Source organism: Chiloscyllium plagiosum, unplaced genomic scaffold (assembly GCF_037043375.1).
Source record: "Chiloscyllium plagiosum isolate Xiang-an unplaced genomic scaffold, Cpla_swu_hap1 HiC_scaffold_8, whole genome shotgun sequence".
NCBI classification, from domain to species: Eukaryota; Metazoa; Chordata; class Chondrichthyes; order Orectolobiformes; family Hemiscylliidae; genus Chiloscyllium; species Chiloscyllium plagiosum.
The window spans coordinates 3,476,951-3,494,266 of record NW_028270146.1 but is presented as its reverse complement, the minus strand read 5'-3'; the positions used below and the strand labels follow the sequence as shown (position 1 = coordinate 3,494,266).

General features: G+C 46.0%; 1 protein-coding gene across 2 annotated transcripts in view; it reads right to left on the bottom strand.

The window, feature by feature from the left end:
- ift43 (intraflagellar transport 43 homolog (Chlamydomonas)) overlaps positions 1–17,316 on the bottom strand; it is a 198,804-nt gene that overhangs the window by 175,308 nt on the left and 6,180 nt on the right. For both annotated transcript variants that reach the window (XM_087989541.1, XM_087989542.1), the window contains exon 2: positions 2,527–2,625. In XM_087989541.1, the coding sequence (XP_087845667.1) occupies positions 2,527–2,625 (99 nt within the window). The remainder of the gene's footprint in view (positions 1–2,526; positions 2,626–17,316) is intronic.

Here is a 17,316-nt window from a genome sequence, read left to right as displayed (position 1 = left end):
AACAGATTCCTCTGTACCTCTCTTCAAGACTCTATCATCATCTAGAGAGATGTAGAGTCAGTGATACACCTGAGGGCCTAACTCCCCTACGACCCGATCTCTCGCTCTCCGTGGATCCTGAAACATCCACGCCTGATAACACTGACCGAATTCTCCTCGTCGGCAGGACAGTGTGCCTTCCTGATAGTTTCCTGGCATTCATGACCAGGCTTAAACATTTCTGCAATACTTTTGGGAGAAAAGATATGCATTTTATTTGCAGAAAGGGTCACTGGGGCTTTGAAACACCCAATTTTACCCGGGCACTTGGCCTAATTTGGCATCATTGATGCAGCAACATATTTGCCATTCTTTTGGAACCAATGACTCAAATCAGCAGGAAAGACCAGTTCACCAGGGGAATTTATTTACTTTGTTATTGAAATAATGACACAAGGCATCAGTTTTACCCTATATAGGTTTCAATGCAGAACAGAATTAGGGTTACTAATCAAGACATTGAATAAAAGAGTCACATACACTCAGAATACAGAAATCTTCTCATCAACCTGTTCAGAGACGTTATTACAAATCTCTTGAAAAGGTGGGACTTGAACTCTGCTCTCCTGGCTCAGAAGCAGGGACACTACCATTGCACAATGGGGATAGAACACAGAACAGTATAGCACAGGAACGGGCCCTTTGGCCCACCAAGTCTGTGCTGACCATGATGCCATTCTAAACTAATCCCATCTGCCTGCAGACGGTCCATATCCCTCTATTCACTGCCTGCTCATGTGTCTGTCTAAATGCCTCTTTAAAGTTGCGAAGGGAGAACAGTGTCATGTTTTAATTTTGAGTTTTGAGCAGTCAGAGAATCATACAGCACAGAAACAGACTCTTCCATCCAACCAGTCCACGCTGAACATAATCCCAAACTAAACTAGTCCCATCTGCCTGCTCCCGGCCCATATTCCTCTAAACCTTTCCTACTCATGGATCCATCCAAATGTCTTTTAAACATTGTAAATGTATCTGCATCCACCACATCCTCAGGGGGTTCATTCCACACGTGAACCACTGTGTGGGAAAAAAAATTTGCCTCTTATGTGTTGTTTAAATCTCTCTCCTCTCGCCTTCTGTGCCCCCTATTCTTGAAGTCTTTGAAATAGAAATTACTTTTCCTCACTTTCAGGAGGCCAGGGGACTAGTATTCAACTTAGAGTCAGCAGAGGGGACCTGTATCCCAGTGAAAGTCAGCCCCTTCAGGAGAAAGAGGGGGACCCCGCACTCCAGTGAGAGCAGCACCTTCAGGAAAGAATAATCATTATGGTCACCACAAGAAGCCTTGTATCTGAGTCACTTGTTCAGCCATTTCAGAAGGCAGTTAAGAGAGTCAACCACATTGCTATGGATCTCGAGTCACTTATAGGTGATGTGATGGTAACATCACTGAATATCAAGGGGAGATGGTTAGATTCTTTCCTATTGGAGCGTGATATTTGTGTGGCACAAATATTTCTTGCCACTTGTCTGCCCAAGCCCGGATATTGTCCAGATCTTGTTGCATTTGAACACGGACTGCTTCAGTATCTGAGGAGTGGCGAATGGTGCTGGACATTATGCAATCATCAGCGAACATCCCCACTTCTGACCTTATGATGGAGGGAAGGTCATTGATGAAGCAACTGAAGATGGCTGGGCCTAGGGCACTCCCCTGAAGAACTCCTGCAGAGATGTCCTGGAGCTGAGATGACTGACCTCCAACAACCACAATCATCTTCTATGGGCCAGGTCTGACTTTCAGGTCCTTTCATGGCCTCAGGCTCCTCATTTGCACTATCTCCCCCAGCTCTACAACGTCAGAGATTTCTATATCCTCCATTGTTGAAGACTGTATCTACAGTTTCCTAGGCAATAACTACTGACCACCCTTCCAAACTGCTCAATCTCTCTAGCTCTTGGTATCAGGAGAGTCTCCAAGGGCACACTCTGCTTTATATTCCCCCTTTGCATTGGGACAACAACGTGCCATCCACAGAAATTCAGGCCCAACCCTACAGAACCAGGGATCAGGAACCCGCAGACTGATAGCACACAGATTTCCACATGTTTAATGATCATACAGAAATAAAAAAAAACAGAAATTTCTGGAGAAGCTCAACAGGTCTGACAGCATCTGTTGACAGAAAGCAGTCAACATTTAAGGGTCACTAGACATAGATTTTCTCTCCACAGATGCTGCCAAACGTGCTGAATTTCTCCAGCAATTTTTGTTTTGTTTTTGTCAGATTTCCAGCACTCCTAGTTTTGTTTTATACAAAACAAAAACAAGAAATGAGATGTAAAGCCAGTTGTGTCTGTAGTCAGTAACTGTGACGCCGCTGTTAATGCGAGTGGCTGTTATCCTTGAGTAGCTGAAAGGCACTGGCTGTTTTCAAGCTGAGTGGTTTAGGTGGTGGGAACATTGCTCTCTTTCCTGGCTACATCTTGAGAGCAAAGACAAGAGGGGGAGAAAGGTTTAAAGCTGCTCACCCAAGCACTCACCTCTGGCCCAGTGCTGCTGGAAGGTGCTTTGTGGCTCAAGCGAGTCTCCTCCTGTGATGTATCAAGGGACTGTCTGGCACGTCGCCCAGTCTTCACAATCTGGAAGGGGGAGGATACAAAGAGAAACAGCTCACAACCCAATAGGGTAGAACGGACAGTGTTGATTAGCCTGTGGTGAGTTCATATACATGTTCAACATGCTCCCCTGCTGCCTCAGTGTTTCTTTGTTACTGCTTCAATCAAAAGCACCACCTCCCCTCAACCCCATCAGTCATATCAGTAACTCTCAGATTTCAGCTGAGATTCAGTAAATCAGAAGACTCAGCTCTCAAGTCTGAATATCCACATCATAGACCTGGGTACAGAATCCAGGTCAACCCTCACTGTGCAGCACTGAGGGAAGGTACTGTCATTTGGATTAGCTGTTATGCAATGGGTTCATTAACAGGAAATGAAAGATCTCATGGTTCCTACTGGAAGATGAGTAGAGGGGTTGAGTACAGAGACCTACATTTATCCCTGAACGAGCATCACTAAAACTGACAATCTGCTTTCTTTTAACTCATTCACGGGATATCGACGATGCTGGCCAGCCCACTCCGAACCACCCAAAGGACATTTCAGGGTCAACCACATTGCTGTGGGTCTGGAGTCACATGTGGACCAGACCAGGTAAGGATGGCAGATTTCTTTCCTTAAAAGACATGAGTGAACCAGATGGGTTTCCTGACAATTGGCAATGGCTCCATGGTCACAACTAGACTCCTAATCCCAGATTTTTTAAAAAAATTGAATTTAAAGACCACCATCTGCCATAGCAGGATTTGAACCTGGGTCCCCAGAACATTATCCCTGGGTCTCTGGATTAATATTCTCGAAACAATACCACGAGGCTATCACCTCCCCTATCATCTCCATATCACTGTAGCTTGTAAATGACCTTATCTTGTGTGAAGGTTTTCTAGCCAACAGTAAGTAATTCACTGGCTCTGAAGCACTTTGATGTCTTTCTCCATCCTCTCCCTATCTCATCCACATGCACCTCATGTGCCCACCCACCCCTCATCAGCTGTTTTCCAAACCCGGGTCTTTCTCTCTCTCACACATGTTCTCCCCCCCACTTCTCCCTCTCTGCCACTCCTCTCGTGCTATAGACACCCACCTCTGTCCCCATTCCCGTCCTCGCTGTTTCTCTATCCACCTCAGTATTCCACTTTCTCTCTATACCACCTCACTCTTTATCTATCCTCTCCCTCTCTATATCCATCCCCACTATAACCACACCCTCTCCCGCTCTGTATCCCAAACTGCTCTTTCCCTCCTCTACCCCCACTTTCTCTATATCCCTCTCAATACGACCCCTCTCCCCATCTGTCTCTCCCTATCCCACATCTCACTCTCTATTCTACTACTCTCTTTCTACCCCACAATGTGTATCCTACCACTCATTCTCTCTATACCTTCTCTCACACACACACACTCTCTAGCCCCTATCTTTCTCTCTAACCACCTCCTCTCCTCTCCCCGTCTCTCACTCTCCTTTCTCTCTTTCTCCATTCCTGTCCCCCAATCCTATTCCTCTCCTGCACTCTCTTCCCCTCTCCCACTATCACATCTGTCTGTTTACTCTCTCCCTATTCCCCTATCTCTCTATCTACTGCATTCTTCATCTTTCTCTACTTCCATTTTCTTTCTCTCACTATCCACCCCCATAACTCCACCCCCTCCCCCTCTCAATCCCACCTCTGTATCCCCCTTTCCCTCTCTATACCCACTCCCTCCCTCTACATCTCTCTCAAATTCAATCTCACTCTGGTTCTGTTTGCCGAGCTGGAAGTTTTTGTTGCAAACGTTTCGTCCCCTGTCTAGGTGACATCCTCAGTGCTTGGGAGCCTCCTGTGAAGCGCTTCTGTGGTGTTTCCTCCAGCATTTATAGTGGCCTGTCCCTGCCGCTTCCGGTTGTCAGTTTCAACTGTCCGTTGTAGTGGCCGGTATATTGGGTCCAGGTCGATGTGTTTGTTGATGGGACAACACTACCATTATAGGGCAAGCCAAACAAAGAACAGCCAGGGAATTCCTAGAAGCATTGCACTCATCCACAAACTCCATCAACAAACACATCGATCTGGACCCAATATACCGGCCACTACAGCGGACAGCTGAAACTGACAACCGGCAGCGGCAGGGACAGGCCACTATAAATGCTGGAGGAAACACCACAGAAGCGCTTCACAGGAGGCTCCCAAGCACTGAGGATGTCACCTAGACAGGGGACGAAACGTTTGCAACAAAAATTTCCAGCTCGGCGAACAGAACCACAACAACGAGCATCCGAGCTACAAATCTTCTCCCAAACTTTGATCAATCTCACTCTCTCTTTATCCCCTCTCTCTCACAATCTCTAGCCTCTCTTTCTCTCTATCCCCTCCTATCTACATTTCTCCCATTCTCTCTATATCTCCTGCACACTCTATCCCACCCTCACTTTCTATCACCTCCTCTCTCTTCCCCATACTCCCATTCTCTCTCTATCCCTCCAACTCCATGTCTATCCTCCTCTCTCGCTATACCTCCTTTCTCACAGTCTTTCGCTCCCACTCTCTTGTACTCTCTATCTATCCTACCCTCTCTATATCCACCCCATTCTCTTGTCTTTCTCTCAACCCCTTTACATTCCCCCTACCCCCCATCACATTCTCAGCCTGTCACATTCTCTCTCTCTCTGTTAGGTTCTCTCCCTCTCATCCCAGTCACATTATCTGTCTCTGACACACAATCTATCACATTCTCTCCCTCTGCCATGTACTCTTTCTCTCAATCTTTATTAATTTCTCTATCCCTTTATCACATGCTCTCTCTCCATCACTATTAAATTTTCTCTATCACACATTTGCTCTCTATCACATTCTTCCCCTCTCTCCCTATCGCATTCCCTCTCTCTCTGTGTCACACGTTGCACCCTCCAATCTGTCACATTTTCTCTCTCTATCACATTCTCCATCTCTGTCTCACACACATACATATTCCCTCCTCTCTTACTCTCACATTTCTCCTCTTTCTCTCACATGCCCCCTCACATATCGCCTCTACCTACTCTGTTAGATTCTCCCTCACTCACATTCACAAACATTCCCTTCTCTCTCACACACACACATCCTCCTCTCCTTATCACATTTCCCCCTCTCTGTCACATTCCCTCTACCTCTCTCTATCCTTTCCCTCTCTATCACATTCCCACCAACCCCCCACCCCATTCACATTCTCTCTCTCTAATAAAAACTTAAAGAATTGTGGATGTTATAAATCAGAAATAAAAACAGAAGTTGCTGGAAAAGCTCAGCAGGTCTGACAGCATCTGTGATGAGAAATCAGAGTTAACGTTTTGGGTCTGAAGCTTCCACAGAAGCTGCTAGACCTGCTGAGCCTTTCCAGCTACTTATGGTTTTGTTTTGCTGCCTCTCTCTCTCTATGTTACATTCCCCCCTTGCAATCATATTCTCACGTTCTCTATCCCATTCCAGTCCACTCTCTTTCTGTCATATTTCCCCACTCTCTATCACATTCCTCCCTTCCTATTGCAATATCTATCACATTCTCTTTCTTTCTCTCTTCCTCCTATTAGACTCTCTCTCATACACATTCCCTTCCCCCTCTATCACATTCTCTCTCTCCTATCACACTCTCTCTCACATATATTCCCTCTCTTTCTCTTTCATGGACACACAGACCCTCTCTCTCTATCATGTACTCTCTCCCTCTCTCACATATTTCCCCCATCTCACTATTACATGCCCCATCACATTCTCTCTCCCTCTATGACATTCCCTCTCTCTCTGTGTCACATTCCCTCTCCCCCATTAAATTCCATCACTCACTCTATCACACTCCCTCTCTCTCTGTCACATTCCCCCTTGTCTATTAGATTAGATTAGATTCTCTAGTGTGGAAACAGGCCCTTCAGCCCAACACGTCCACACCGCCTCTCCGAAGAGAAACCCACCCAAACCCATTCCCCTACCCTACATTTACCCCTGACTAACAGACCTAACATTGTGGGCAATTTAGCGTGGACAATTCACCTGACCTGCACATCTTTGGATTGTGGGAGGAAACCGGAGCACCCGGAGGAAACCCACGCAGACACGGGGAGAATGTGCAAACTCCACACAGACAAGCGGGAATCGAACCCAGGTCCCTAGTGTTGTAACATTCCTTCTCTCTCTGTCACATTCCCCCGTCTACTACATTCCTTACTCTATCACACTCCCTCTCTCTCTCTATCACATCCTCTCTCTCCCTCTATCACATTCTCTCCCTCTATGACATTCTCCCTCTCTCTATCACATTCTTTTTTTTTAGATTCCCTACAATGTGAAAACAGACCCTTTGGCCCAATGAGTCCACACCGACCCTCCGAAGAGTAACCCACCCAGACCTAACACTATGGGGCAATTTAGCATGGCCAATTCACCTGGCCTGCACATCTTTGGATTGTGGGAGGAAACCGGTGCACCCGGAGGAAACCCACACAGACACAGGGAGAATGTGCAAACTCCACACAGACAAGCGGGAATCAAACCCAGATCCCTAGTGCTGTAACATTCCCTCTCTCTCTCTGTCACATTCCTTCTCTCTCTGTCACATTCCCCCTGTCTATTACATTCCTTACTCTATCAAATTCCCTCTCTCTCTGTCACTCTCCCCCTGTCTATTACATTCCCTCACTCTCTCTATCATATTCCTTCTCTCTCTGTCACATTCCCCATCTATTACATTCCCTCTGTCACATTCCCTCTCTCTGTCACATTCCCCTGTCTATTACATTCCCTCTCTCTGTCACATTCCCCATTCCTTATTACATTGCTCACTCTCTGTATCACATTCCCTCTCTGTCACATTCCCTCTCTATCACATTCCCTCTCTCTGTCACATTCCCTCTCTCTATCATATTCCTTCTCCCTCTGTCACATTCCCCTGTCTATTACATTCCCTCTCTCTGTCACATTCCCCCTGCCTTATTACATTGCTCACTCTCTGTATCACATTCCCTCTCTCTGTATCACATTCCCTCTCTGTCACATTCCCTCTCTATCACATTCCCTCTCTCTGTCACATTCCCTCTCTCTATCATATTCCTTCTCCCTCTGTCACATTCCCCTGTCTATTACATTCCCTCTCTCTGTCACATTCCCCCTGCCTTATTACATTGCTCACTCTCTGTATCACATTCCCTCTCTCTGTATCACATTCCCTCTCTGTCACATTCCCTCTCTCTGTCACATTCCCTCTCTGTCATATTCCCCGTCTTATTACATTCCTCACTCTCTCTAAAAAAACGCAAAAGAACAGCGGATGCCATAAATCAGAAACAAAAACAGATGTTGCTGAAAAGCTCAGTAGGTCTGGCAGCACTTCTGAAGAGAAATTAGCTAACGTTTTGGGTCTGGTGAAACTTCCTCAGATGCTGCGAGACGTGCTCAGCTGGTCCAGCTATTTCTGTTTTGTTTCCCTGTCTCTCTCTCACTCTCTCTCTATATTACATTCCCCCCTTTAATCATATTCTTGTTCTCTCTATTCCATTTCCTTCGCTCTCGATCACATTTCCTCACTCTATCACATCTCCCCTCTATCTCCCACATTTTCTCTCTCTCTATCTCTCTCTCACACACACACACACACACACACACACACACACACACACACACACACACACACACACACACACACACACTCCCTCTCTATCACATTCACTCTCTCACACACATTCCTGCCCTCTCACTATTGCATTCTCTCTTCCTCTCTGTTACATTCTCCCCCTCTCTCACTGTCATATTCCTTTCCTCTCTATCATATTTTCTCTCTCTCTCTATTACATTCACATTCAGGTATCAGCGGTAGTTTCTTTACTCAGAGAGTAGTAGGGGCATGGAATGCCCTGCCTGTAACAGTAGTAGACTCGCCAACTTTAAGGGTATTTAAATGGTTATTGGATAAACATATGGACGAGAATGCAATAGTGTAGGTTAAATAGACTTCAGATTGGTTTCACATGTCGGCGCAACATCAAGGGCCAAAGGGCCTGTACTGCACTGTAATATTCTATATTCGATCACATTCTCTCTCTGTCACATTTGCTCTCTCTCAACACATTCTCTCATTCTCACCCTCTCAACACATTCTCTCTATCAAATTTTCTGACTCTCTATCCCATTCTCACTCTCGATCAAATTCACTCTCACCTGATCACATTCTCTCTCTCTATCGCACTCCACCTCTCTATCATATTGTCATCCTCTCTATCACACTCTCCTGTCTCTCTATCACATTCTCCCTCGCTCTACCACATTCTCTCTCCCTCGCTCACATTCTCTATCACATTCTTTCTCTATCACATTCCCTCTCTCTCTATATCACATTCTCTCTCTCTATCACATTCTCACTCTCCACCTATCACATTCTCTTTCTTCCTCTATCACATTCCCTCTCTCCCTCTCTATATCTCAATTACATTCTCTCACTATCACATTCTCTCTCTTTCTCTCACATTCTCTCTCTCTAGCACATTCTCTCTCCCTCTCGCTATATTCTCTCTCCCTCTCACGTTCTCTCTCAATCCATTCCCTCTCCCTATATCACATTCTCTCTATCATATTCTGTATCACATTCTCTCGATCATGTTCCTTCTCTGTCCATTTCATTCCCACCCTCTCTCTCTATCACATTCTCTTTAACGCATTGTGTGTGTGTGCCTCTCTTTCTCTCTACCACATTCTCTATCACAATCTGTCTCTCTATCACATTCGCTTTATCTATCACACACTCTCTTTCAAATTGTCTCTCTCTCTACCACATTCTCTAACATAGTCTCTGTCTCTCTATCACATTCTCTTTATCCATCACACACTCTCTCTTTCATATTGTTTCTCTCTACCACACACACTGTCTGTCACATTGCCTCTCTCTGACATTCTATCTCTACCACATTCTCTTGCTCTCTCTATCACATTCCCTCTCTATCTCTACCACATTCTCTATCACATTCCTTCTCTCTTTCTATCACATTCCCTCTCTATCTCTACCACATTCTCTCTCTCAATCACATTCCCTCTCTATCACAGAATTTATAGCAAAAGTTTCCAGTGTGATGTAACTGAAATTATATATTGAAAAAGACCCGGATTGTTTGTTAAGTCTCTCATCTTTTAGAATGACCATGTTGGTATCAGTTCGTTCACATGTAAATTGCAAAACGTTTTTGTAGAAGTTACATTCTCAAGTGAACTCTAACAATTGATGTCATATTGGCCCCGATAATGTATGGAAGGTGTTAGCTCCCTGTGAGGCTGTCTGTGCCACAATGGTCAGACTGATTCTCATCTAAAAAATGGACTTATGGAATCTTATGTGGATTCATGAAGTTTTTGAGCAAAATAAAATGTAATTCTGCAAGTATAACTTCACCCTACACTTATATGTGCATGTGCGTGCGTGTGTTTGGGGGGAGGGGGATTATGAGCGTCTGTGAGAGCTGTGAGAGTATGTGTGTGAGTGTAAAGGGCTTTAGGTCTGTGAGAGGGTGTGTGTGGGACTGTATGTGTAAGTGTATGAGAGAGAGAGTGTGTGTGTGTGTGTGTGTGTAGTGCAATGGGGGTCACCTGTAGTGTGACATGAACCCAAAGTCACAGTTGAGGCCACCCCCATGGGTACCGAACTTGGCTATCAGCCTCTGTTCGACCACTTTTCGCTGCTGTCTGTCCCGGAGTCTGCCTTGGAGGACGGTCACCCGAAGGTCCGAGGTCGAATGTCCTGGACCGCTGAAGTGTTCCCCGACTGGGAGGGAACACTCCTGTCTGTTGATTGTTGTGCGATGTCCATCCACCCATTGCCGTAGCCTCTGTTCGGTCCCACCGATGTACCATGCCTCAGGGCATCCTTGCCTGCGGCGTATGAGGTAGACAATGTTGGCTGCCACGTACATGGTGGGAGGTGTCCCCACACATAATGGTGGTATCTGTGTCGACATTCTGACACGTCTTGCAGTGCCTACCGCTGGGCAGTTTGCAATGAACAATGATCTATTTGAGGTTTGGTTGTTGTTTAAAGGTGAGAAGTGGAGGTGTGGGGAAGGTCTTGGCGAGATGCTCATCCTCATCGATAATGTGTTACAGGCCGCGAAGAACATGGCGTAGTTTGTCGGCTCCTGGGAAATACAGGACAACGAAGGTTACCCTGTCAGTTGCAGCACGTGGCTGTCTCCTGAGGAGGTCATTACGGTTCCTCTCTGTGGCATGTCAGAACTGGCAGTCGATGAGTTGAGCATCGTACCCCGTTCTTGTGAGGGCATCCCTGAGTACTTCCAGGTGCCCGTCATGTTTCTCCTCATCTGAGCAGATCCTGTGCATGAGTAGGGCTTGTCCATAGGGGATGGCAGTTTTAATATGTTTCAGGTGGAAGCTGGAGAAGTGTAGTATCGTGACGTTATCCGTGGGTTTGTGGTAGAGTGTGGTGCTGTATGGAGATGTATCTATCCGAGAATAGTTTTATCAGTGACTCCTCGCCATGGGTCCAAAGGAAAAAAATGTCGTCAATGTACCTGGTGTGTAGTGTTGGTTGGAGGTCCTGTGTAGAGAAGAAGTCTTGTTCGAACTTGTGCATGAAAATCTAGGCATATTGGGGTGAAAATTTGATCCCATGGCTAATCCATGTGTCTGGATGAAGAACTGGTTGTCAAAGGTGAAGACGTTGTGATCGAGGATAAAGTGGATGAATTGTAGGACAGTGTTTGGAGATTGGCAGTTGTTGGTGTTGAGTACTGAGGCTGCTGCCACGATGCTGTCATTGTGGGGGATGCTGGTGTAGAGTGCTGAAATGGCCATTGTGACGAGGAATGTTCCTGGTTCGACTGGTCTCTGGGTGCTGAGTTTCTGTAAGAAATTTGTAGTGTCGTAACAGAAGCTGGGGGTTCCTTGGGGGTTTCAAGACATCTTCGACATAGCCAGAGAGGTTCTCACACAGAGTCTCATTGCCTGATACGATGGGACATCCTGGTGTGTTGGCTTTGTATATCTTCGGAAGGCAGTAGAAGTCGCCTACGCAAGAAGTACGTGGGATGATTGGGTCGGAAGAACTGGGTCCAAAGTCCTGATCAATGTGTTTAGTTCACTGGCGTGTTGTTTGGTTGGGTCGGCTGGTAGTTGCCTGTAGTGTTCCTGGTGTTCAGTTGTCAGTACATTTCAGTTGTATAGTTTAGATTACTTACAGTGTGGAAACAGGCCCTTCGGCCCAACAAGTCCACACCGACCTGCCGAAGCGCAACCTACCCAGACCCATTACCCCACATTTACCCCTGCCCCTAACACTACGGGCAATTTAGCATGGCCAATTCACCTAACATGCACGTTTTTGGACTGTGGGAGGAAACCCACGCAGACAGGGGGAGAATGTGCAAACTCCACACAGTCAGTCAACTGAGACGGGAATTGAACCCAGGTCTCTGGCGCTGTGAGGCAGCAGTGCTAACCACTGAGCCACAGTGCTGCCCACCAATCTGTAGTAGTCTGTTCTATTCTAAATAACGATGGCTCCTCCTTTTTCTACTGGTTTGATGACAATGTTGTGATTGATTTTGAGAGCATGGATGGTGTTGCATTGTGATCGGGTGACGTTCTGCTCTACATGTGGGTACAGCTGATGAACCTGGCATTTACATATTTCCTGATGGTTCGAGCATATATGTCAAGCCCATGGCAGCGGCCCTCCGGTGGGGTCCAAGTTGACTCCTTCTTTGGTTGCTCCTCTACAAATCCCTGTGATGACTGTTCTGGTTCGTCGGTGGGCTTATTGGGATCACTGCTGGCATCTTGAAAAAATTCCCGGAGTCTCATTTGGTCTGATGAATTCCTCCATGTCTAGATTAGATTAGATTAGATTACTTACAGCGTGGAAACAGGCCCTTCGGCCCAACAAGTCCACACCGACCCGCCGAAGCGCAACCCACCCATACCCCTACATTTACCCCTTACCTAACACTAGGGGCAATTTAGCATGGCCAATTCACCTTCCCCGCACATCTTTGGACTGTGGGAGGAAACCGGAGCACCCGGAGGAAACCCACACAGACAAGAGGAGAACGTGCAAACTCCACACAGTCAGTCGCCTGAGGCGGGAATTGAACCCGGGTCTCTGGCGCTGTGAGGCAGCTGTGCTAACCACTGTGCCACCCACTACAGAGTTCTTACAGAAACTCAGCACCCACGGACCATTCGAACCAGGAACATTCCTCGTCACAATGGAGGTTTCAGCACTCTACACTAACAGCCCCCCAATGATGGCATTGCAGGTACAGCCTCAGTATTCAATACCAACAGCTACCAATCTCTGAGCACTGTCCACTTTATCCTCGATCACAACATCTTCACCTTTGACAACCAGTTCTTCATCCAGACACATGAAACAGCCATGGGGACCAAATTTGCACCCCAATATGCCAACATTTTTACACACAGGTTTGAACAAGACTTCTTCTATACGCAGGATCTCCAACCAACATTATAACCAGGTACATTGATGACATTTTCCTCCTCTGGACCCATGGCGAGGAGTCACTGATTAAACTACGCAATGATATCAACAAGTTTCATTCCACCATCAAACTCACCATGGACTACTCTCTACTATCTGTCTCATTCTTGGACACATGCGTCTCCATCAAGGACAGGCACCTCAGCATCACACTCTATCGCAAACCCACAGACAACCTCACAATGCTACACTTCTCCAGCTTCCACCCAAAACATATTAAAACAGCCATTCCCTATGGACAAGCCTTACACATACACAGGAGCTGTTCAGATGAGGAGGAACATGACGGGCACCTGGAAGTACTCAGGGATGCCCTCATAAGAACTGGGTACAATGCTCAACTCATTGACCGCCAGTTCCGACCTGCCACAGCAAGGAACCATAATGACCTCCTCAGGAGACAGACACGTGCTGCAACTGACAGGGTACCCTTCGTTGTCCTGTACTTCCCAGCAGCTGAAAAATTACGCCATGTTCTTCGTGGCCTGCAGCACATTATCAATGAGAATGAGCACCTCGCCAAGACTTTCCCCACACCTCCACTTCTCAGCTTTAAACAACTGCCAAACCTCAAACAGATCATTGTTCGTAGCAAACTGCCCGGCTTTCAGGACAATACCATACAACCTTGTCACGGTAGACGCTGCAAGACATGTCAGAGTGTGGACATATATACCATTACGCGTGGGGACACCTCCCACCATGTATGTGGCAGGTACTCATATGACTTGGCCAACATTGTCTATATCATACGCTGTAGGCAAGGATGGTACATTGGTGAGACCGGGCAGAGGCTACGGCAACGGATGAATGGGCACTGCACAACAATCAACAGACAGGAGTGTTCCCTCCCAGTCAGAGAACATTTCAGTGGTCCAGGACATTCGACATTGGACCTTCGGGTGACCGTCCTCCAAGGCAGACTTCGGGACAGGCACCAACAAAAAATGGCCGAGCAGAGGCTGATAGCCAAGTTCGGTACCCATGGGGATGGCCACAACCGGGACCTTGGGTTCATGTCACACTACAGGTGACCCATTGCACTATATACAGACACACACACACATATAAGTTTGTGGCGTGAATTTGTACTTGCAGAATTACATTTTATTTTGCTCAAAAACTTCTGTAAATCCATTTTTTAGATGAGAATCAGTCTGACCATTGCGGCACAGACAGCCTCACAGGGAGCTAACACCTTCAATACCTTATCAGGGCCGACATGACATCAATTGTTAAAGTTCACTTGAGAATGTAACTCTAAAAAAAAATTTGGGATTTACATGTGAACGAACTGAAACCAACATGGTCATTCTAAAAGATGAGAGACTTAACAAACAATCCGGGTCTTTTTCAATATATAATTTCAGTTACATCACACTGGAATCTTTTGCTATAAATTCTGTGTCTTACAATCTTATTCTGCACAACCACCTGATGAAGGAGCAGCGCTCCGAAAGCTAGTCCTTCTAAATAAACCTATTGGACTATAACCTGGTGCTGTATTATTTCTAACTTTGTACATCCCAGTCCATGACCGGCGTCTCCAAATCATCTCTCCATCATATTCTCTCTCCATCACATTCTCTCTCTCTATCACATTCTCTCTCTCTATCACAATCTCTCTCTTCCTCTCTCTTTCACATTTTCTCCCCCCCTCTATCACATCCTCTCTCCCTCTATCACATTCACTCTCTTCCTCTCTCTATCACATTCTCTGTGCCTCTGTCTATTACATTCTATCTCTCCCTCTCTCTATCACATTCACTCTAACACATTCTCCCTTTCTCTAACATATTCGCTGTCTCCCTCTCACATTCTCCCTTTCTCTATCACATTCTCTCTTTCTCTAACACATTCTCTCTCTCCCTCTATAACATTCTCTCTTTCTCTAACATTTTCTTTCTCTCGCTATCACATTGTCTTTCTCGATCATTCTCTCCCTCTATCACATTCTCTCTTTCCTGCTCTCTATCACATTCTCTTTCTCCCTCTATCACATTCTCTCTATCACATTCTCAGTCTCCTCCTATCACATTCTCTTTCGCCCTCTCTCTATCACATTCTCTCCCTCTGTCTATCACATTCGCTCTCCCTCTATCACACTCTCTTTCTCCCTCTCTCTATCACATTCTCTCTCTCCATTTCTCTATATCACATTTGCTCTCCCTCAATCACATTCTCTCTCTAACACATTCACTCTCCCAATCTCTATCACACACTCTCCTTTTCTCAACCACATTCTCTCTCTCTCACACATTTTCTCTCTCCCTTTCTCTATCACATTCTTCATCTCTACCAAATTCTCTCTCTCCCTCTCGCTATCACACTCTCTCTGTGTCTCTATCACATTTTCCCCCTCTCTATCACATTCTCTCTCTCCCTATCATCTTCTCTCCCTCTGTCACATTCTCTCTTTCTCTAACACATTCTCTCTCTCCCTCTCTCTATCAAATTTGCCACCCAGGTAAATAGTGCGGTGAAGAAGGCATATGGTGTACTGGCTTTTATTGGTAGAGGAATTGAGTTCCGGAGTACTGAGGTCATGTTGCAGTTGTATAAGACTCTGGTGCGGCCGCATCTGGAGTATTGTGTGCAGTTTTGGTCACCATACTATAGGAAGGATGTGGAGGCACTGGAACGGGTGCAGAGGAGGTTTACCAGGATGTTGCCTGGTATGGTAGAAAGATCGTATGAGGAAAGGCTGAGGCACTTGGGGTTGTTTTCATTGGAGAAAAGAAGGTTTAGAGGTGACTTGATAGAGGTGTACAAGATGATTAGGGGTTTAGATAGGGTCGACAGTGAGAATCTTTTTCCACGTATGGAGTCAGCTATTACAAGGGGGCATAGCTTTAAATTAAGGGGGGGTAGGTATAGGACAGATGTTAGGGGTAGGTTCTTCACTCAGCGAGTCGTAAGTTCATGGAATGCCCTGCCAGTAGCAGTGGTGGACTCTCCCTCATTATGGAGAGAAAATGAGGTCTGCAGATGCTGGAGATCAGAGATGGAAATGTGTTGCTGGAGAAGCGCAGCAGGTCAGGCAGCATCTAGGGAACAGGAGAATCGACGTTTCAGGCATTAGCCCTTCTTCAGGAATGAGCATTATGGGCATTTAAACAGGCATTAGATAGGCATACGGAGGATATTGGGCTAGTGTAGGTTAGGTGGGCTTGGATCGGCGCAACATCGAGGGCCGAAGGGCCTGTACGCGCTGTATTCTTCTCTGTTCTCTGTTCTAAATTTTCTTTCTCTTTCCCTCTCTCTATCACATTCTCTCTCACTCCCTCTCTCTATCGCATTCCCTCTATCACATTCTCTCTCTCTCTCTCTATCACTTTCTCTCTCTCCCTCTCGCTATCACATTTGCCCTCTCTATCTCATTTTCTCTATCACATGTTTTGTCTCTCTATCACATTCTCTCTCTCTATCACATTCTCCCTCTCTCTAACACATTCTCTCTCTCCCTCTGTCACATTCTCTCTTTCTCTAACACATTCTCTCTCTCCCTCTATCATTCTCTCTCCCTCTCCCACTCTCTATCAAATTATCTTTCCCTTTCCCTCTCTCTATCACATTCTCTTTCTCTCACCCTCTATCGCATTCTCTCTATCACATTCGCTCTCTCTCTCCCTCTCTCTATCACGTACTCTCTATCACATTCTCTCTCTCTCCCTCTCTCTATCACATTCTCTGTCTCTATACACATTCTCTCTGTCTCCCTCTCGCTATCACTTTCTCTCTCTCCCTCGCTATCACATTTGCCCTCTCTATCTCATTTTCTCTATCACATGTTTTGTCTCTCTATCACATTTTCTCTATCACATTCTCCTTCTCTCTAACACATTCTCTCTCTCCCACGATCACATTCTCTCTTTCTCTAACACATTCTCTCTCTCCCTCTGTCACATTCTCTCTTTCTCTAACACATTCTTTCTCCTCTATCATTCTCTCTCCCTCTCCCACTCTCTATCAAATTCTCTCTTTCCCTTTCCCTCTCTCTATCACATTCTCTCTCTCTCTCTCTCTATCACATTCTCTCTATCACATTCTCTCTCTCTCTCCCCCTCTCTCTATCACATTCTCTGTCTCTATACACATTCTTTCTCTCTCTCTCGCGATCACTTTCTCTCTCTCCCTCTCTCTATCACATTCGCTGTCTCTATACACATTCTCTCTCTCTACCACATTCTCTCTCACCCTCTCTCTACC